The 23237-nt window shown below is 40.8% G+C and overlaps 1 protein-coding gene across 7 annotated transcripts in view; it reads left to right on the top strand.

Moving 5' to 3' along the window:
- The window catches only part of LOC106591860 (dedicator of cytokinesis protein 1), a 723705-nt gene that overhangs the window by 479489 nt on the left and 220979 nt on the right, over nt 1-23237 (top strand). For all 7 annotated transcript variants that reach the window (XM_045687698.1, XM_045687691.1, XM_045687686.1 and 4 more), the window contains exon 39: nt 594-683. In XM_045687698.1, the coding sequence (XP_045543654.1) occupies nt 594-683 (90 nt within the window). The remainder of the gene's footprint in view (nt 1-593; nt 684-23237) is intronic.

The following is a 23237-nucleotide window of genomic DNA, read 5'->3' as shown; positions in this document are numbered from 1 at the left end:
TCCCCTGCCACCTCTGTATCACCATAAGTGACAGACAGACAGGCAGACAGACAGACAGACAGACAGACAGACAGACAGACAGACAGACAGACAGACAGACAGACAGACAGACAGACAGGGTAGATCATGTGCCTGCATGATGCCATTCTGTAAAAACAGGAGGAGCAGAACATTCACAGATGACTCAATCTGGAGAAATATGTCTGTCTGTCCCATCTTCAGCAGATCAAGGGACCGCAGGGGGTTTAGTCATGAAGACCTCCTCTATGCTTCTGAAGGTGGGGAGGGAGGAGGGGAGGAGATGGGGGAGAGAGAGAGGGGGAGGGAAGATGGGAGGAGGGGATGAGATGGGGGAGAGAGAGAGAGGGAGGGAAGATGGGAGGGGAGGGAGGAGGGGAGGAGATGGGGGAGAGAGAGAGAGGGAGGGAAGATGGGAGAGGAGGGAGGAGTAGGCAGGACTGTCTACAGCTAAATACAATGACTGATATAAATTACTGTTCTCTCATATCCTGTGTGTGTGTGTGTGTGTGTGTGTGTGTGTGTGTGTGTGTGTGTGTGTGTGTGTGTGTGTGTGTGTGTGTGTGTGTGTGTAGATGTGGGAGGAAGCCATCGTACTCGGAAAGGAGCTGGCTGACCAGTATGAGAACGAGATGTTTGACTTTGAGCAGCTCAGTGCCTCCTTGGTAAGTTCAATCTAATCACTTCTGTCATCGTGTTGTAGGAGACGTGGTATATTCTACTGCTGTAGAAACTGTCAATGTGTTGTAGGAGACGTGGTATAGAAACTGTCATCGTGTTGTAGGAGACGTGGTATATTCTACTGCTATAGAAACTGTCATCGTGTTGTAGGAGACGTGGTATATTCTACTGCTGTAGAAACTGTCAATGTGTTGTAGGAGACGTGGTATAGAAACTGTCATCGTGTTGTAGGAGTCGTGGTATATTCTACTGCTATAGAAACTGTCATCGTGTTGTAGGAGACGTGGTATATTCTACTTCTATAGAAACTGTCATCGTGTTGTAGGAGACGTGGTATAGAAACTGTCATCGTGTTGTAGGAGACGTGGTATAGAAACTGGTATAGAAACTGTCATCGTGTTGTAGGAGACGTGGTATATTCTACTGCTATAGAAACTGTCATCGTGTTGTAGGAGACGTGGTATAGAAACTGACATCGTGTTGTAGGAGACGTGGTATATTCTACTGCTATACAAACTGTCATCGTGTTGTAGGAGACGTGGTATATTCTACTGCTATATAGAAACTGTCATCGTGTTGTAGGAGACGTGGTATATTCTACTGCTATAGAAACTGTCATCGTGTTGTAGGAGACGTGGTACATTCTACTGCTATAGAAACTGTCATCGTGTTGTAGGAGACGTGGTATATTCTACTGCTATAGAAACTGTCATCATGTTGAATGAGACGTGGTATATTCTACTGCTATAGAAACTGTCATCGTGTTGTAGGAGACGTGGTATATTCTACTGCTATAGAAACTGTCATCGTGTTGTAGGAGACGTGGTATATTCTACTGCTATAGAAACTGTCATCGTGTTGTAGGAGACGTGGTATATTCTACTGCTATAGAAACTGTCATCGTGTTGTACGAGACGTGGTATAGAAACTGTCATCGTGTTGTAGGAGACGTGGTATATTCTACTGCTATAGAAACTGTCATCGTGTTGTAGGAGACGTGGTATAGAAACTGCTATAGAAACTGTCATCGTGTTGTAGGAGACATGGTATATAAACTGCTATTGAAACTGTCATCGTGTTGTTGGAGACGTGGTATATTCTATTGCTATAGAATCTGTCATCGTGTTGTAGGAGACGTGGTATATTCTACTGGTATAGAAACTGTCATCGTGTTGTAGGAGACGTGGTATATTCTACTGCTATAGAAACTGTCATCGTGTTGTAGGAGACGTGGTATATTCTACTGCTGTAGAAACTGTCAATGTGTTGTAGGAGACGTGGTATAGAAACTGTCATCGTGTTGTAGGAGTCGTGGTATATTCTACTGCTATAGAAACTGTCATCGTGTTGTAGGAGACGTGGTATAGAAACTGTCATCGTGTTGTAGGAGACGTGGTATAGAAACTGGTATAGAAACTGTCATCGTGTTGTAGGAGACGTGGTATATTCTACTGCTATAGAAACTGTCATCGTGTTGTATGAGACGTGGTATATTCTACTGCTATAGAAACTATCATCGTGTTGTAGGAGACGTGGTATAGAAACTGACATCGTGTTGTAGGAGACGTGGTATATTCTACTGCTATACAAACTGTCATCGTGTTGTAGGAGACGTGGTATATTCTACTGCTATAGAAACTGTCATCGTGTTGTAGGAGACGGGGTATATTCTACTGCTATAGAAACTGTCATCGTGTTGTAGGAGACGTGGTACATTCTACTGCTATAGAAACTGTCATCGTGTTGTAGGAGACGTGGTATATTCTACTGCTATAGAAACTGTCATCGTGTTGTAGGAGACGTGGTATATTCTACTGCTATAGAAACTGTCATCGTGTTGTAGGAGACGTGGTATGGAAACTGTCATCGTGTTGTAGGAGACGTGGTATATTCTACTGCTATAGAAACTGTCATCATGTTGAATGAGACGTGGTATATTCTACTGCTATAGAAACTGTCATCGTGTTGTAGGAGACGTGGTATATTCTACTGCTATAGAAACTGTCATCGTGTTGTAGGAGACGTGGTATATTCTACTGCTATAGAAACTGTCATCGTGTTGTAGGAGACGTGGTATATTCTACTGCTATAGAAACTGTCATCGTGTTGTACGAGACGTGGTATAGAAACTGTCATCGTGTTGTAGGAGACGTGGTATATTCTACTGCTATAGAAACTGTCATCGTGTTGTAGGAGACGTGGTATAGAAACTGCTATAGAAACTGTCATCGTGTTGTAGGAGACATGGTATATAAACTGCTATTGAAACTGTCATCGTGTTGTTGGAGACGTGGTATATTCTATTGCTATAGAATCTGTCATCGTGTTGTAGGAGACGTGGTATATTCTACTGGTATAGAAACTGTCATCGTGTTGTAGGAGACGTGGTATATTCTACTGCTATAGAAACTGACAATGTGTTGTAGGAGATGTGGTATAGAAACTGTCATCGTGTTGTAGGAGACGTGGTATATTCTACTGCTATAGAAACTGTCAATGTGTTGTCGGAGACGTGGTATAGAAACTGTCATCGTATTGTAGGAGACGTGATATATTCTACTGCTATAGAAACTGTCATCGTGTTGTAGGAGACGTGGTATATTCTACTGGTATAGAAACTGTCATCGTGTTGTAGGAGACGTGGTATATTCTACTGCTATAGAAACTGTCATCGTGTTGTATGAGACGTGGTATATTCTACTGCTATAGAAACTGTCATCGTGTTGTAGGAGACGGATGACATCGGGGCGTGGTATATTCTACTGCAATACAAACTGTCATCGTGTTGTAGGAGACGTGGTATATGCTACTGGTATAGAAACTGTCATCGTGTTGTAGGAGACGTGGTACATTCTACTGCTATAGAAACTGTCATCGTGTTGTAGGAGACGTGGTATATTCTACTGCTATAGAAACTGTCATCGTGTTGTAGGAGACGTGGTATATTCTACTGCTATAGAAACTGTCATCGTGTTGTAGGAGACGTGGTATGGAAACTGTCATCGTGTTGTAGGAGACGTGGTATATTCTACTGCTATAGAAACTGTCATCATGTTGAATGAGACGTGGTATATTCTACTGCTATAGAAACTGTCATCGTGTTGTAGGAGACGTGGTATATTCTACTGCTATAGAAACTGTCATCGTGTTGTAGGAGACGTGGTATATTCTACTGCTATAGAAACTGTCATCGTGTTGTAGGAGACGTGGCATATTCTACTGCTATAGAAACTGTCATCGTGTTGTACGAGACGTGGTATAGAAACTGTCATCGTGTTGTAGGAGACGTGGTATATTCTACTGCTATAGAAACTGTCATCGTGTTGTAGGAGACGTGGTATAGAAACTGCTATAGAAACTGTCATCGTGTTGAAGGAGACGTGGTATATCTACTGCTATAGAAACTGTCATCGTGTTGTTGGAGACGTGGTATATTCTACTGCTATAGAAACTGTCATCATGTTGTAGGAGACGTGGTATATTCTACTGCTATAGAAACTGTCATCGTGTTGTAGGAGACGTGGTATATTCTACTGCTATAGAAACTGTCATCGTGTTGTACGAGACGTGGTATAGAAACTGTCATCGTGTTGTAGGAGACGTGGTATATTCTACTGCTATAGAAACTGTCATCGTGTTGTAGGAGACATGGTATATAAACTGCTATTGAAACTGTCATCGTGTTGTTGGAGACGTGGTATATTCTATTGCTATAGAATCTGTCATCGTGTTGTAGGAGACGTGGTATATTCTACTGGTATAGAAACTGTCATCGTTTTGTAGGAGACGTGGTATATTCTACTGCTATAGAAACTGACAATGTGTTGTAGGAGATGTGGTATAGAAACTGTCATCGTGTTGTAGGAGACGTGGTATATTCTACTGCTATAGAAACTGTCAATGTGTTGTCGGAGACGTGGTATAGAAACTGTCATCGTATTGTAGGAGACGTGATATATTCTACCGCTATAGAAACTGTCATCGTGTTGTAGGAGACGTGGTATAGAAACTGACATCGTGTTGTAGGAGACGTGGTATATTCTACTGCTATACAAACTGTCATCGTGTTGTAGGAGACGTGGTATATTCTACTGCTATAGAAACTGTCATCGTGTTGTAGGAGACGGGGTATATTCTACTGCTATAGAAACTGTCATCGTGTTGTAGGAGACGTGGTACATTCTAATGCTATAGAAACTGTCATCGTGTTGTAGGAGACGTGGTATATTCTACTGCTATAGAAACTGTCATCGTGTTGTAGGAGACGTGGTATATTCTACTGCTATAGAAACTGTCATCGTGTTGTAGGAGACGTGGTATGGAAACTGTCATCGTGTTGTAGGAGACGTGGTATATTCTACTGCTATAGAAACTGTCATCGTGTTGAAGGAGACGTGGTATATTCTACTGCTATAGAAACTGTCATCGTGTTGTAGGAGACGTGGTATATTCTACTGCTATAGAAACTGTCATCGTGTTGTAGGAGACGTGGTATATTCTACTGCTATAGAAACTGTCATCGTGTTGTAGGAGACGTGGTATATTCTACTGCTATAGAAACTGTCATCGTGTTGTACGAGACGTGGTATAGAAACTGTCATCGTGTTGTAGGAGACGTGGTATATTCTACTGCTATAGAAACTGTCATCGTGTTGTAGGAGACGTGGTATAGAAACTGCTATAGAAACTGTCATCGTGTTGTAGGAGACATGGTATATAAACTGCTATTGAAACTGTCATCGTGTTGTTGGAGACGTGGTATATTCTACTGCTATAGAAACTGTCATCGTGTTGTAGGAGACGTGGTATATTCTACTGGTATAGAAACTGTCATCGTGTTGTAGGAGACGTGGTATATTCTACTGCTATAGAAACTGACAAGTGTGTAGGAGATGTGGTATAGAAACTGTCATCGTGTTGTAGGAGACGTGGTATATTCTACTGCTATAGAAACTGTCAATGTGTTGTCGGAGACGTGGTATAGAAACTGTCATCGTATTGTAGGAGACGTGTTAAGCTATAGAAACTGTCATCGTGTTGTAGGAGACGTGGTATATTCTACTGGTATAGAAACTGTCATCGTGTTGTAGGAGACGTGGTATAGAAACTGCTATAGAAACTGTCATCATGTTGAATGAGACGTGGTATATTCTACTGCTATAGAAACTGTCATCGTGTTGTAGGAGACGTGGTATATTCTACTGCTATAGAAACTGTCATCGTGTTGTAGGAGACGTGGTATATTCTACTGCTATAGAAACTGTCATAGTGTTGTAGGAGACGTGGTATATTCTACTGCTATAGAAACTGTCATCGTGTTGTACGAGACGTGGTATAGAAACTGTCATCGTGTTGTAGGAGACGTGGTATATTCTACTGCTATAGACTGTATCGTGTTGTAGAGACGGGTAAGAAACTGCTATAGAAACTGTCATCGTGTTGTAGGAGACATGGTATATAAACTGCTATTGAAACTGTCATCGTGTTGTTGGAGACGTGGTATATTCTATTGCTATAGAATCTGTCATCGTGTTGTAGGAGACGTGGTATATTCTACTGGTATAGAAACTGTCATCGTGTTGTAGGAGACGTGGTATATTCTACTGCTATAGAAACTGACAATGTGTTGTAGGAGATGTGGTATAGAAACTGTCATCGTGTTGTAGGAGACGTGGTATATTCTACTGCTATAGAAACTGTCAATGTGTTGTCGGAGACGTGGTATAGAAACTGTCATCGTATTGTAGGAGACGTGATATATTCTACTGCTATAGAAACTGTCATCGTGTTGTAGGAGACGTGGTATATTCTACTGGTATAGAAACTGTCATCGTGTTGTAGGAGACGTGGTATAGAAACTGGTATAGAAACTGTCATCGTGTTGTAGGAGACGTGGTATATTCTACTGCTATAGAAACTGTCATCGTGTTGTAGGAGACGTGGTATAGAAACTGACATCGTGTTGTAGGAGACGGGGTATATTCTACTGCTATAGAAACTGTCATCGTGTTGTAGGAGACGTGGTACATTCTACTGCTATAGAAACTGTCATCGTGTTGTAGGAGACGTGGTATATTCTACTGCTATAGAAACTGTCATCGTGTTGTAGGAGACGTGGTATATTCTACTGCTATAGAAACTGTCATCGTGTTGTAGGAGACGTGGTATGGAAACTGTCATCGTGTTGTAGGAGACGTGGTATATTCTACTGCTATAGAAACTGTCATCATGTTGAATGAGACGTGGTATATTCTACTGCTATAGAAACTGTCATCGTGTTGTAGGAGACGTGGTATATTCTACTGCTATAGAAACTGTCATCGTGTTGTAGGAGACGTGGTATATTCTACTGCTATAGAAACTGTCATCGTGTTGTAGGAGACGTGGTATATTCTACTGCTATAGAAACTGTCATCGTGTTGTACGAGACGTGGTATAGAAACTGTCATCGTGTTGTAGGAGACGTGGTATATTCTACTGCTATAGAAACTGTCATCGTGTTGTAGGAGACGTGGTATAGAAACTGCTATAGAAACTGTCATCGTGTTGTAGGAGACATGGTATATAAACTGCTATTGAAACTGTCATCGTGTTGTTGGAGACGTGGTATATTCTATTGCTATAGAATCTGTCATCGTGTTGTAGGAGACGTGGTATATTCTACTGGTATAGAAACTGTCATCGTGTTGTAGGAGACGTGGTATATTCTACTGCTATAGAAACTGACAATGTGTTGTAGGAGATGTGGTATAGAAACTGTCATCGTGTTGTAGGAGACGTGGTATATTCTACTGCTATAGAAACTGTCAATGTGTTGTCGGAGACGTGGTATAGAAACTGTCATCGTGTTGTAGGAGACGTGATATATTCTACTGCTATAGAAACTGTCATCGTGTTGTAGGAGTCGTGGTATAGAAACTGGTATAGAAACTGTCATCGTGTTGTAGGAGACGTGGTATATGCTACTGCTATAGAAACTGTCATCATGTTGTATGAGACGTGGTATATTCTACTGCTATAGAAACTGTCATCGTGTTGTAGGAGACGTGGTATAGAAACTGTCATCGTGTTGTAGGAGACGTGGTATATTCTACTGCAATACAAACTGTCATCGTGTTGTAGGAGACGTGGTATATTCTACTGCTATAGAAACTGTCATCGTGTTGTAGGAGACGTGGTACATTCTACTGCTATAGAAACTGTCATCGTGTTGTAGGAGACGTGGTATATTCTACTGCTATAGAAACTGTCATCGTGTTGTAGGAGACGTGGTATATTCTACTGCTATAGAAACTGTCATCGTGTTGTAGGAGACGTGGTATATTCTACTGCTATAGAAACTGTCATCGTGTTGTAGGAGACGTGGTATATTCTACTGCTATAGAAACTGTCATCGTGTTGTCGAGACGTGGTATAGAAACTGTCATCGTGTTGTAGGAGACGTGGTATATTCTACTGCTATAGAAACTGTCATCGTGTTGTAGGAGACGTGGTATAGAAACTGCTATAGAAACTGTCATCGTGTTGTAGGAGACATGGTATATAAACTGCTATTGAAACTGTCATCGTGTTGTTGGAGACGTGGTATATTCTATTGCTATAGAATCTGTCATCGTGTTGTAGGAGACGTGGTATATTCTACTGGTATAGAAACTGTCATCGTGTTGTAGGAGACGTGGTATATTCTACTGCTATAGAAACTGACAATGTGTTGTAGGAGATGTGGTATAGAAACTGTCATCGTGTTGTAGGAGACGTGGTATATTCTACTGCTATAGAAACTGTCAATGTGTTGTCGGAGACGTGGTATAGAAACTGTCATCGTATTGTAGGAGACGTGATATATTCTACCGCTATAGAAACTGTCATCGTGTTGTAGGAGTCGTGGTATAGAAACTGGTATAGAAACTGTCATCGTGTTGTAGGAGACGTGGTATATTCTACTGCTATAGAAACTGTCATCGTGTTGTATGAGACGTGGTATATTCTACTGCTATACAAACTGTCATCGTGTTGTAGGAGACGGAAACTGACATCGTGTTGTAGGAGACGTGGTATATTCTACTGCAATACAAACTGTCATCGTGTTGTAGGAGACGTGGTATATTCTACTGCTATAGAAACTGTCATCGTGTTGTAGGAGACGTGGTACATTCTACTGCTATAGAAACTGTCATCGTGTTGTAGGAGACGTGGTATATTCTACTGCTATAGAAACTGTCATCGTGTTGTAGGAGACGTGGTATATTCTACTGCTATAGAAACTGTCATCGTGTTGTAGGAGACGTGGTATGGAAACTGTCATCGTGTTGTAGGAGACGTGGTATATTCTACTGCTATAGAAACTGTCATCATGTTGAATGAGACGTGGTATATTCTACTGCTATAGAAACTGTCATCGTGTTGTAGGAGACGTGGTATATTCTACTGCTATAGAAACTGTCATCGTGTTGTAGGAGACGTGGTATATTCTACTGCTATAGAAACTGTCATCGTGTTGTAGGAGACGTGGTATATTCTACTGGTATAGAAACTGTCATCGTGTTGTACGAGGACGTGGTATAGAAACTGTCATCGTGTTGTAGGAGACGTGGTATATTCTACTGCTATAGAAACTGTCATCGTGTTGTAGGAGACGTGGTATAGAAACTGCTATAGAAACTGTCATCATGTTGAATGAGACGTGGTATATTCTACTGCTATAGAAACTGTCATCGTGTTGTAGGAGACGTGGTATATTCTACTGCTATAGAAACTGTCATCGTGTTGTAGGAGACGTGGTATATTCTACTGCTATAGAAACTGTCATCGTGTTGTAGGAGACGTGGTATATTCTACTGCTATAGAAACTGTCATCGTGTTGTACGAGACGTGGTATAGAAACTGTCATCGTGTTGTAGGAGACGTGGTATATTCTACTGCTATAGAAACTGTCATCGTGTTGTAGGAGACATGGTATATAAACTGCTATTGAAACTGTCATCGTGTTGTTGGAGACGTGGTATATTCTATTGCTATAGAATCTGTCATCGTGTTGTAGGAGACGTGGTATATTCTACTGGTATAGAAACTGTCATCGTGTTGTAGGAGACGTGGTATATTCTACTGCTATAGAAACTGACAATGTGTTGTAGGAGATGTGGTATAGAAACTGTCATCGTGTTGTAGGAGACGTGGTATAGAAACTGGTATAGAAACTGTCATCGTGTTGTAGGAGACGTGGTATATTCTACTGCTATAGAAACTGTCATCGTGTTGTAGGAGACGTGGTATAGAAACTGACATCGTGTTGTAGGAGACGTGGTATATTCTACTGCTATACAAACTGTCATCGTGTTGTAGGAGACGTGGTATATTCTACTGCTATAGAAACTGTCATCGTGTTGTAGGAGACGTGGTATATTCTACTGCTATAGAAACTGTCATCGTGTTGTAGGAGACGTGGTATATTCTACTGCTATAGAAACTGTCATCGTGTTGTAGGAGACGTGGTATGGAAACTGTCATCGTGTTGTAGGAGACGTGGTATATTCTACTGCTATAGAAACTGTCATCATGTTGAATGAGACGTGGTATATTCTACTGCTATAGAAACTGTCATCGTGTTGTAGGAGACGTGGTATATTCTACTGCTATAGAAACTGTCATCGTGTTGTAGGAGACGTGGTATATTCTACTGCTATAGAAACTGTCATCGTGTTGTAGGAGACGTGGTATATTCTACTGCTATAGAAACTGTCATCGTGTTGTACGAGACGTGGTATAGAAACTGTCATCGTGTTGTAGGAGACGTGGTATATTCTACTGCTATAGAAACTGTCATCGTGTTGTAGGAGACGTGGTATAGAAACTGCTATAGAAACTGTCATCGTGTTGTAGGAGACATGGTATATAAACTGCTATTGAAACTGTCATCGTGTTGTTGGAGACGTGGTATATTCTATTGCTATAGAATCTGTCATCGTGTTGTAGGAGACGTGGTATATTCTACTGGTATAGAAACTGTCATCGTGTTGTAGGAGACGTGGTATATTCTACTGCTATAGAAACTGACAATGTGTTGTAGGAGATGTGGTATAGAAACTGTCATCGTGTTGTAGGAGACGTGGTATATTCTACTGCTATAGAAACTGTCAATGTGTTGTCGGAGACGTGGTATAGAAACTGTCATCGTATTGTAGGAGACGTGATATATTCTACTGCTATAGAAACTGTCATCGTGTTGTAGGAGTCGTGGTATAGAAACTGGTATAGAAACTGTCATCGTGTTGTAGGAGACGTGGTATATTCTACTGCTATAGAAACTGTCATCGTGTTGTATGAGACGTGGTATATTCTACTGCTATAGAAACTGTCATCGTGTTGTAGGAGACGTGGTATAGAAACTGACATCGTGTTGTAGGAGACGTGGTATATTCTACTGCAATACAAACTGTCATCGTGTTGTAGGAGACGTGGTATATTCTACTGCTATAGAAACTGTCATCGTGTTGTAGGAGACGTGGTACATTCTACTGCTATAGAAACTGTCATCGTGTTGTAGGAGACGTGGTATATTCTACTGCTATAGAAACTGTCATCGTGTTGTAGGAGACGTGGTATATTCTACTGCTATAGAAACTGTCATCGTGTTGTAGGAGACGTGGTATGGAAACTGTCATCGTGTTGTAGGAGACGTGGTATATTCTACTGCTATAGAAACTGTCATCATGTTGAATGAGACGTGGTATATTCTACTGCTATAGAAACTGTCATCGTGTTGTAGGAGACGTGGTATATTCTACTGCTATAGAAACTGTCATCGTGTTGTAGGAGACGTGGTATATTCTACTGCTATAGAAACTGTCATCGTGTTGTAGGAGACGTGGTATATTCTACTGCTATAGAAACTGTCATCGTGTTGTACGAGACGTGGTATAGAAACTGTCATCGTGTTGTAGAAGACGTGGTATATTCTACTGCTATAGAAACTGTCATCGTGTTGTAGGAGACGTGGTATAGAAACTGCTATAGAAACTGTCATCATGTTGAATGAGACGTGGTATATTCTACTGCTATAGAAACTGTCATCGTGTTGTAGGAGACGTGGTATATTCTACTGCTATAGAAACTGTCATCGTGTTGTAGGAGACGTGGTATATTCTACTGCTATAGAAACTGTCATCGTGTTGTAGGAGACGTGGTATATTCTACTGCTATAGAAACTGTCATCGTGTTGTACGAGACGTGGTATAGAAACTGTCATCGTGTTGTAGGAGACGTGGTATATTCTACTGCTATAGAAACTGTCATCGTGTTGTAGGAGACATGGTATATAAACTGCTATTGAAACTGTCATCGTGTTGTTGGAGACGTGGTATATTCTATTGCTATAGAATCTGTCATCGTGTTGTAGGAGACGTGGTATATTCTACTGGTATAGAAACTGTCATCGTGTTGTAGGAGACGTGGTATATTCTACTGCTATAGAAACTGACAATGTGTTGTAGGAGATGTGGTATAGAAACTGTCATCGTGTTGTAGGAGACGTGGTATATTCTACTGCTATAGAAACTGTCAATGTGTTGTCGGAGACGTGGTATAGAAACTGTCATCGTATTGTAGGAGACGTGATATATTCTACCGCTATAGAAACTGTCATCGTGTTGTAGGAGACGTGGTATATTCTACTGGTATAGAAACTGTCATCGTGTTGTAGGAGACGTGGTATAGAAACTGACATCGTGTTGTAGGAGACGTGGTATATTCTACTGCTATACAAACTGTCATCGTGTTGTAGGAGACGTGGTATATTCTACTGCTATAGAAACTGTCATCGTGTTGTAGGAGACGGGGTATATTCTACTGCTATAGAAACTGTCATCGTGTTGTAGGAGACGTGGTACATTCTAATGCTATAGAAACTGTCATCGTGTTGTAGGAGACGTGGTATATTCTACTGCTATAGAAACTGTCATCGTGTTGTAGGAGACGTGGTATATTCTACTGCTATAGAAACTGTCATCGTGTTGTAGGAGACGTGGTATGGAAACTGTCATCGTGTTGTAGGAGACGTGGTATATTCTACTGCTATAGAAACTGTCATCATGTTGAATGAGACGTGGTATATTCTACTGCTATAGAAACTGTCATCGTGTTGTAGGAGACGTGGTATATTCTACTGCTATAGAAACTGTCATCGTGTTGTAGGAGACGTGGTATATTCTACTGCTATAGAAACTGTCATCGTGTTGTAGGAGACGTGGTATATTCTACTGCTATAGAAACTGTCATCGTGTTGTACGAGACGTGGTATAGAAACTGTCATCGTGTTGTAGGAGACGTGGTATATTCTACTGCTATAGAAACTGTCATCGTGTTGTAGGAGACGTGGTATAGAAACTGCTATAGAAACTGTCATCGTGTTGTAGGAGACATGGTATATAAACTGCTATTGAAACTGTCATCGTGTTGTTGGAGACGTGGTATATTCTATTGCTATAGAATCTGTCATCGTGTTGTAGGAGACGTGGTATATTCTACTGGTATAGAAACTGTCATCGTGTTGTAGGAGACGTGGTATATTCTACTGCTATAGAAACTGACAATGTGTTGTAGGAGATGTGGTATAGAAACTGTCATCGTGTTGTAGGAGACGTGGTATATTCTACTGCTATAGAAACTGTCAATGTGTTGTCGGAGACGTGGTATAGAAACTGTCATCGTATTGTAGGAGACGTGATATATTCTACTGCTATAGAAACTGTCATCGTGTTGTAGGAGACGTGGTATATTCTACTGGTATAGAAACTGTCATCGTGTTGTAGGAGACGTGGTATAGAAACTGCTATAGAAACTGTCATCATGTTGAATGAGACGTGGTATATTCTACTGCTATAGAAACTGTCATCGTGTTGTAGGAGACGTGGTATATTCTACTGCTATAGAAACTGTCATCGTGTTGTAGGAGACGTGGTATATTCTACTGCTATAGAAACTGTCATCGTGTTGTAGGAGACGTGGTATATTCTACTGCTATAGAAACTGTCATCGTGTTGTACGAGACGTGGTATAGAAACTGTCATCGTGTTGTAGGAGACGTGGTATATTCTACTGCTATAGAAACTGTCATCGTGTTGTAGGAGACGTGGTATAGAAACTGCTATAGTAACTGTCATCGTGTTGTAGGAGACATGGTATATAAACTGCTATTGAAACTGTCATCGTGTTGTTGGAGACGTGGTATATTCTATTGCTATAGAATCTGTCATCGTGTTGTAGGAGACGTGGTATATTCTACTGGTATAGAAACTGTCATCGTGTTGTAGGAGAAGTGGTATATTCTACTGCTATAGAAACTGACAATGTGTTGTAGGAGATGTGGTATAGAAACTGTCATCGTGTTGTAGGAGACGTGGTATATTCTACTGCTATAGAAACTGTCAATGTGTTGTCGGAGACGTGGTATAGAAACTGTCATCGTATTGTAGGAGACGTGATATATTCTACCGCTATAGAAACTGTCATCGTGTTGTAGGAGACGTGGTATATTCTACTGGTATAGAAACTGTCATCGTGTTGTAGGAGACGTGGTATAGAAACTGACATCGTGTTGTAGGAGACGTGGTATATTCTACTGGTATAGAAACTGTCATCGTGTTGTAGGAGAAGTGGTATATTCTACTGCTATAGAAACTGACAATGTGTTGTAGGAGATGTGGTATAGAAACTGTCATCGTGTTGTAGGAGACGTGGTATATTCTACTGGTATAGAAACTGTCATCGTGTTGTAGGAGAAGTGGTATATTCTACTGCTATAGAAACTGACAATGTGTTGTAGGAGATGTGGTATAGAAACTGTCATCGTGTTGTAGGAGACGTGGTATATTCTACTGCTATAGAAACTGTCAATGTGTTGTCGGAGACGTGGTATAGAAACTGTCATCGTATTGTAGGAGACGTGATATATTCTACCGCTATAGAAACTGTCATCGTGTTGTAGGAGACGTGGTATATTCTACTGGTATAGAAACTGTCATCGTGTTGTAGGAGACGTGGTATAGAAACTGACATCGTGTTGTAGGAGACGTGGTATATTCTACTGCTATACAAACTGTCATCGTGTTGTAGGAGACGGGGTATATTCTACTGCTATAGAAACTGTCATCGTGTTGTAGGAGACGTGGTACATTCTACTGCTATAGAAACTGTCATCGTGTTGTAGGAGACGTGGTATATTCTACTGCTATAGAAACTGTCATCGTGTTGTAGGAGACGTGGTATATTCTACTGCTATAGAAACTGTCATCGTGTTGTAGGAGACGTGGTATGGAAACTGTCATCGTGTTGTAGGAGACGTGGTATATTCTACTGCTATAGAAACTGTCATCATGTTGAATGAGACGTGGTATATTCTACTGCTATAGAAACTGTCATCGTGTTGTAGGAGACGTGGTATATTCTACTGCTATAGAAACTGTCATCGTGTTGTAGGAGACGTGGTATATTCTACTGCTATAGAAACTGTCATCGTGTTGTAGGAGACGTGGTATATTCTACTGGTATAGAAACTGTCATCGTGTTGTACGAGACGTGGTATAGAAACTGTCATCGTGTTGTAGGAGACGTGGTATATTCTACTGCTATAGAAACTGTCATCGTGTTGTAGGAGACGTGGTATATTCTACTGGTATAGAAACTGTCATCGTGTTGTAGGAGACGTGGTATAGAAACTGGTATAGAAACTGTCATCGTGTTGTAGGAGACGTGGTATATTCTACTGCTATAGAAACTGTCATCGTGTTGTATGAGACGTGGTATATTCTACTGCTATAGAAACTGTCATCGTGTTGTAGAAGACGTGGTATAGAAACTGACATCGTGTTGTAGGAGACGTGGTATATTCTACTGCTATACAAACTGTCATCGTGTTGTAGGAGACGTGGTATATTCTACTGCTATAGAAACTGTCATCGTGTTGTAGGAGACGGGGTATATTCTACTGCTATAGAAACTGTCATCGTGTTGTAGGAGACGTGGTACATTCTACTGCTATAGAAACTGTCATCGTGTTGTAGGAGACGTGGTATATTCTACTGCTATAGAAACTGTCATCGTGTTGTAGGAGACGTGGTATATTCTACTGCTATAGAAACTGTCATCGTGTTGTAGGAGACGTGGTATGGAAACTGTCATCGTGTTGTAGGAGACATGGTATATTCTACTGCTATATAAACTGTCATCATGTTGAATGAGACGTGGTATATTCTACTGCTATAGAAACTGTCATCGTGTTGTAGGAGACGTGGTATATTCTACTGCTATAGAAACTGTCATCGTGTTGTAGGAGACGTGGTATATTCTACTGCTATAGAAACTGTCATCGTGTTGTAGGAGACGTGGTATATTCTACTGCTATAGAAACTGTCATCGTGTTGTACGAGGACGTGGTATAGAAACTGTCATCGTGTTGTAGGAGACGTGGTATATTCTACTGCTATAGAAACTGTCATCGTGTTGTAGGAGACGTGGTATAGAAACTGCTATAGAAACTGTCATCATGTTGAATGAGACGCGTGGTATATTCTACTGCTATAGAAACTGTCATCGTGTTGTAGGAGACGTGGTATATTCTACTGCTATAGAAACTGTCATCGTGTTGTAGGAGACGTGGTATATACTACTGCTATAGAAACTGTCATCGTGTTGTAGGAGACGTGGTATATTCTACTGCTATAGAAACTGTCATCGTGTTGTACGAGACGTGGTATAGAAACTGTCATCGTGTTGTAGGAGACGTGGTATATTCTACTGCTATAGAAACTGTCATCGTGTTGTAGGAGACGTGGTATAGAAACTGCTATAGAAACTGTCATCGTGTTGTAGGAGACATGGTATATAAACTGCTATTGAAACTGTCATCGTGTTGTTGGAGACGTGGTATATTCTATTGCTATAGAATCTGTCATCGTGTTGTAGGAGACGTGGTATATTCTACTGGTATAGAAACTGTCATCGTGTTGTAGGAGACGTGGTATATTCTACTGCTATAGAAACTGACAATGTGTTGTAGGAGATGTGGTATAGAAACTGTCATCGTGTTGTAGGAGACGTGGTATATTCTACTGCTATAGAAACTGTCAATGTGTTGTCGGAGACGTGGTATAGAAACTGTCATCGTATTGTAGGAGACGTGATATATTCTACCGCAATAGAAACTGTCATCGTGTTGTAGGAGACGTGGTATATTCTACTGGTATAGAAACTGTCATCGTGTTGTAGGAGACGTGGTATAGAAACTGACATCGTGTTGTAGGAGACGTGGTATATTCTACTGCTATACAAACTGTCATCGTGTTGTAGGAGACGTGGTATATTCTACTGCTATAGAAACTGTCATCGTGTTGTAGGAGACGGGGTATATTCTACTGCTATAGAAACTGTCATCGTGTTGTAGGAGACGTGGTACATTCTAATGCTATAGAAACTGTCATCGTGTTGTAGGAGACGTGGTATATTCTACTGCTATAGAAACTGTCATCGTGTTGTAGGAGACGTGGTATATTCTACTGCTATAGAAACTGTCATCGTGTTGTAGGAGACGTGGTATGGAAACTGTCATCGTGTTGTAGGAGACGTGGTATATTCTACTGCTATAGAAACTGTCATCATGTTGAATGAGACGTGGTATATTCTACTGCTATAGAAACTGTCATCGTGTTGTAGGAGACGTGGTATATTCTACTGCTATAGAAACTGTCATCGTGTTGTAGGAGACGTGGTATATTCTACTGCTATAGAAACTGTCATCGTGTTGTAGGAGACGTGGTATATTCTACTGCTATAGAAACTGTCATCGTGTTGTACGCGAGACGTGGTATAGAAACTGTCATCGTGTTGTAGGAGACGTGGTATATTCTACTGCTATAGAAACTGTCATCGTGTTGTAGGAGACGTGGTATAGAAACTGCTATAGAAACTGTCATCGTGTTGTAGGAGACATGGTATATAAACTGCTATTGAAACTGTCATCGTGTTGTTGGAGACGTGGTATATTCTATTGCTATAGAATCTGTCATCGTGTTGTAGGAGACGTGGTATATTCTACTGGTATAGAAACTGTCATCGTGTTGTAGGAGACGTGGTATATTCTACTGCTATAGAAACTGACAATGTGTTGTAGGAGATGTGGTATAGAAACTGTCATCGTGTTGTAGGAGACGTGGTATATTCTACTGCTATAGAAACTGTCAATGTGTTGTCGGAGACGTGGTTATAGAAACTGTCATCGTATTGTAGGAGACGTGATATATTCTACTGCTATAGAAACTGTCATCGTGTTGTAGGAGACGTGGTATATTCTACTGGTATAGAAACTGTCATCGTGTTGTAGGAGACGTGGTATAGAAACTGCTATAGAAACTGTCATCATGTTGAATGAGACGTGGTATATTCTACTGCTATAGAAACTGTCATCGTGTTGTAGGAGACGTGGTATATTCTACTGCTATAGAAACTGTCATCGTGTTGTAGGAGACGTGGTATATTCTACTGCTATAGAAACTGTCATCGTGTTGTAGGAGACGTGGTATATTCTACTGCTATAGAAACTGTCATCGTGTTGTACGAGACGTGGTATAGAAACTGTCATCGTGTTGTAGGAGACGTGGTATATTCTACTGCTATAGAAACTGTCATCGTGTTGTAGGAGACGTGGTATAGAAACTGCTATAGTAACTGTCATCGTGTTGTAGGAGACATGGTATATAAACTGCTATTGAAACTGTCATCGTGTTGTTGGAGACGTGGTATATTCTATTGCTATAGAATCTGTCATCGTGTTGTAGGAGACGTGGTATATTCTACTGGTATAGAAACTGTCATCGTGTTGTAGGAGAAGTGGTATATTCTACTGCTATAGAAACGGACAATGTGTTGTAGGAGATGTGGTATAGAAACTGTCATCGTGTTGTAGGAGACGTGGTATATTCTACTGCTATAGAAACTGTCAATGTGTTGTCGGAGACGTGGTATAGAAACTGTCATCGTATTGTAGGAGACGTGATATATTCTACCGCTTATAGAAACTGTCATCGTGTTGTAGGAGACGTGGTATATTCTACTGGTATAGAAACTGTCATCGTGTTGTAGGAGACGTGGTATAGAAACTGACATCGTGTTGTAGGAGACGTGGTATATTCTACTGCTATACAAACTGTCATCGTGTTGTAGGAGACGTGGTATATTCTACTGCTATAGAAACTGTCATCGTGTTGTAGGAGACGGGGTATATTCTACTGCTATAGAAACTGTCATCGTGTTGTAGGAGACGTGGTACATTCTACTGCTATAGAAACTGTCATCGTGTTGTAGGAGACGTGGTATATTCTACTGCTATAGAAACTGTCATCGTGTTGTAGGAGACGTGGTATATTCTACTGCTATAGAAACTGTCATCGTGTTGTAGGAGACGTGGTATGGAAACTGTCATCGTGTTGTAGGAGACGTGGTATATTCTACTGCTATAGAAACTGTCATCATGTTGAATGAGACGTGGTATATTCTACTGCTATAGAAACTGTCATCGTGTTGTAGGAGACGTGGTATATTCTACTGCTATAGAAACTGTCATCGTGTTGTAGGAGACGTGGTATATTCTACTGCTATAGAAACTGTCATCGTGTTGTAGGAGACGTGGTATATTCTACTGGTATAGAAACTGTCATCGTGTTGTACGAGACGTGGTATAGAAACTGTCATCGTGTTGTAGGAGACGTGGTATATTCTACTGCTATAGAAACTGTCATCGTGTTGTAGGAGACGTGGTATATTCTACTGGTATAGAAACTGTCATCGTGTTGTATGAGACGTGGTATAGAAACTGGTATAGAAACTGTCATCGTGTTGTAGGAGACGTGGTATATTCTACTGCTATAGAAACTGTCATCGTGTTGTATGAGACGTGGTATATTCTACTGCTATAGAAACTGTCATCGTGTTGTAGAAGACGTGGTATAGAAACTGACATCGTGTTGTAGGAGACGTGGTATATTCTACTGCTATACAAACTGTCATCGTGTTGTAGGAGACGTGGTATATTCTACTGCTATAGAAACTGTCATCGTGTTGTAGGAGACGGGGTATATTCTACTGCTATAGAAACTGTCATCGTGTTGTAGGAGACGTGGTACATTCTACTGCTATAGAAACTGTCATCGTGTTGTAGGAGACGTGGTATATTCTACTGCTATAGAAACTGTCATCGTGTTGTAGGAGACGTGGTATATTCTACTGCTATAGAAACTGTCATCGTGTTGTAGGAGACGTGGTATGGAAACTGTCATCGTGTTGTAGGAGACATGGTATATTCTACTGCTATATAAACTGTCATCATGTTGAATGAGACGTGGTATATTCTACTGCTATAGAAACTGTCATCGTGTTGTAGGAGACGTGGTATATTCTACTGCTATAGAAACTGTCATCGTGTTGTAGGAGACGTGGTATATTCTACTGCTATAGAAACTGTCATCGTGTTGTAGGAGACGTGGTATATTCTACTGCTATAGAAACTGTCATCGTGTTGTACGAGACGTGGTATAGAAACTGTCATCGTGTTGTAGGAGACGTGGTATATTCTACTGCTATAGAAACTGTCATCGTGTTGTAGGAGACGTGGTATAGAAACTGCTATAGAAACTGTCATCATGTTGAATGAGACGTGGTATATTCTACTGCTATAGAAACTGTCATCGTGTTGTAGGAGACGTGGTATATTCTACTGCTATAGAAACTGTCATCGTGTTGTAGGAGACGTGGTATATACTACTGCTATAGAAACTGTCATCGTGTTGTAGGAGACGTGGTATATTCTACTGCTATAGAAACTGTCATCGTGTTGTACGAGACGTGGTATAGAAACTGTCATCGTGTTGTAGGAGACGTGGTATATTCTACTGCTATAGAAACTGTCATCGTGTTGTAGGAGACGTGGTATAGAAACTGCTATAGAAACTGTCATCGTGTTGTAGGAGACATGGTATATAAACTGCTATTGAAACTGTCATCGTGTTGTTGGAGACGTGGTATATTCTATTGCTATAGAATCTGTCATCGTGTTGTAGGAGACGTGGTATATTCTACTGGTATAGAAACTGTCATCGTGTTGTAGGAGACGTGGTATATTCTACTGCTATAGAAACTGACAATGTGTTGTAGGAGATGTGGTATAGAAACTGTCATCGTGTTGTAGGAGACGTGGTATATTCTACTGCTATAGAAACTGTCAATGTGTTGTCGGAGACGTGGTATAGAAACTGTCATCGTATTGTAGGAGACGTGATATATTCTACTGCTATAGAAACTGTCATCGTGTTGTAGGAGTCGTGGTATAGAAACTGGTATAGAAACTGTCATCGTGTTGTAGGAGACGTGGTATATTCTACTGCTATAGAAACTGTCATCGTGTTGTATGAGACGTGGTATATTCTACTGCTATAGAAACTGTCATCGTGTTGTAGGAGACGTGGTATAGAAACTGACATCGTGTTGTAGGAGACGTGGTATATTCTACTGCTATACAAACTGTCATCGTGTTGTAGGAGACGTGGTATATTCTACTGCTATAGAAACTGTCATCGTGTTGTAGGAGACGTGGTATATTCTACTGCTATAGAAACTGTCATCGTGTTGTAGGAGACGTGGTATATTCTACTGCTATAGAAACTGTCATCGTGTTGTACGAGACGTGGTATAGAAACTGTCATCGTGTTGTAGGAGACGTGGTATATTCTACTGCTATAGAAACTGTCATCGTGTTGTAGGAGACATGGTATATAAACTGCTATTGAAACTGTCATCGTGTTGTTGGAGACGTGGTATATTCTATTGCTATAGAATCTGTCATCGTGTTGTAGGAGACGTGGTATATTCTACTGGTATAGAAACTGTCATCGTGTTGTAGGAGACGTGGTATATTCTACTGCTATAGAAACTGACAATGTGTTGTAGGAGATGTGGTATAGAAACTGTCATCGTGTTGTAGGAGACGTGGTATATTCTACTGCTATAGAAACTGTCAATGTGTTGTCGGAGACGTGGTATAGAAACTGTCATCGTATTGTAGGAGACGTGATATATTCTACCGCTATAGAAACTGTCATCGTGTTGTAGGAGACGTGGTATATTCTACTGGTATAGAAACTGTCATCGTGTTGTAGGAGACGTGGTATAGAAACTGACATCGTGTTGTAGGAGACGTGGTATATTCTACTGCTATACAAACTGTCATCGTGTTGTAGGAGACGTGGTATATTCTACTGCTATAGAAACTGTCATCGTGTTGTAGGAGACGGGGTATATTCTACTGCTATAGAAACTGTCATCGTGTTGTAGGAGACGTGGTACATTCTAATGCTATAGAAACTGTCATCGTGTTGTAGGAGACGTGGTATATTCTACTGCTATAGAAACTGTCATCGTGTTGTAGGAGACGTGGTATATTCTACTGCTATAGAAACTGTCATCGTGTTGTAGGAGACGTGGTATGGAAACTGTCATCGTGTTGTAGGAGACGTGGTATATTCTACTGCTATAGAAACTGTCATCATGTTGAATGAGACGTGGTATATTCTACTGCTATAGAAACTGTCATCGTGTTGTAGGAGACGTGGTATATTCTACTGCTATAGAAACTGTCATCGTGTTGTAGGAGACGTGGTATATTCTACTGCTATAGAAACTGTCATCGTGTTGTAGGAGACGTGGTATATTCTACTGCTATAGAAACTGTCATCGTGTTGTACGAGACGTGGTATAGAAACTGTCATCGTGTTGTAGGAGACGTGGTATATTCTACTGCTATAGAAACTGTCATCGTGTTGTAGGAGACGTGGTATAGAAACTGCTATAGAAACTGTCATCGTGTTGTAGGAGACATGGTATATAAACTGCTATTGAAACTGTCATCGTGTTGTTGGAGACGTGGTATATTCTATTGCTATAGAATCTGTCATCGTGTTGTAGGAGACGTGGTATATTCTACTGGTATAGAAACTGTCATCGTGTTGTAGGAGACGTGGTATATTCTACTGCTATAGAAACTGACAATGTGTTGTAGGAGATGTGGTATAGAAACTGTCATCGTGTTGTAGGAGACGTGGTATATTCTACTGCTATAGAAACTGTCAATGTGTTGTCGGAGACGTGGTATAGAAACTGTCATCGTATTGTAGGAGACGTGATATATTCTACTGCTATAGAAACTGTCATCGTGTTGTAGGAGACGTGGTATATTCTACTGGTATAGAAACTGTCATCGTGTTGTAGGAGACGTGGTATAGAAACTGCTATAGAAACTGTCATCATGTTGAATGAGACGTGGTATATTCTACTGCTATAGAAACTGTCATCGTGTTGTAGGAGACGTGGTATATTCTACTGCTATAGAAACTGTCATCGTGTTGTAGGAGACGTGGTATATTCTACTGCTATAGAAACTGTCATCGTGTTGTAGGAGACGTGGTATATTCTACTGCTATAGAAACTGTCATCGTGTTGTA

This window comes from Salmo salar, chromosome ssa01 (assembly GCF_905237065.1).
Source record: "Salmo salar chromosome ssa01, Ssal_v3.1, whole genome shotgun sequence".
Lineage (NCBI taxonomy): Eukaryota > Metazoa > Chordata > Actinopteri > Salmoniformes > Salmonidae > Salmo > Salmo salar.
The sequence above is the reverse complement of the archived record's forward strand: the minus strand, read 5'-3'. Positions and strand labels throughout refer to the sequence as shown.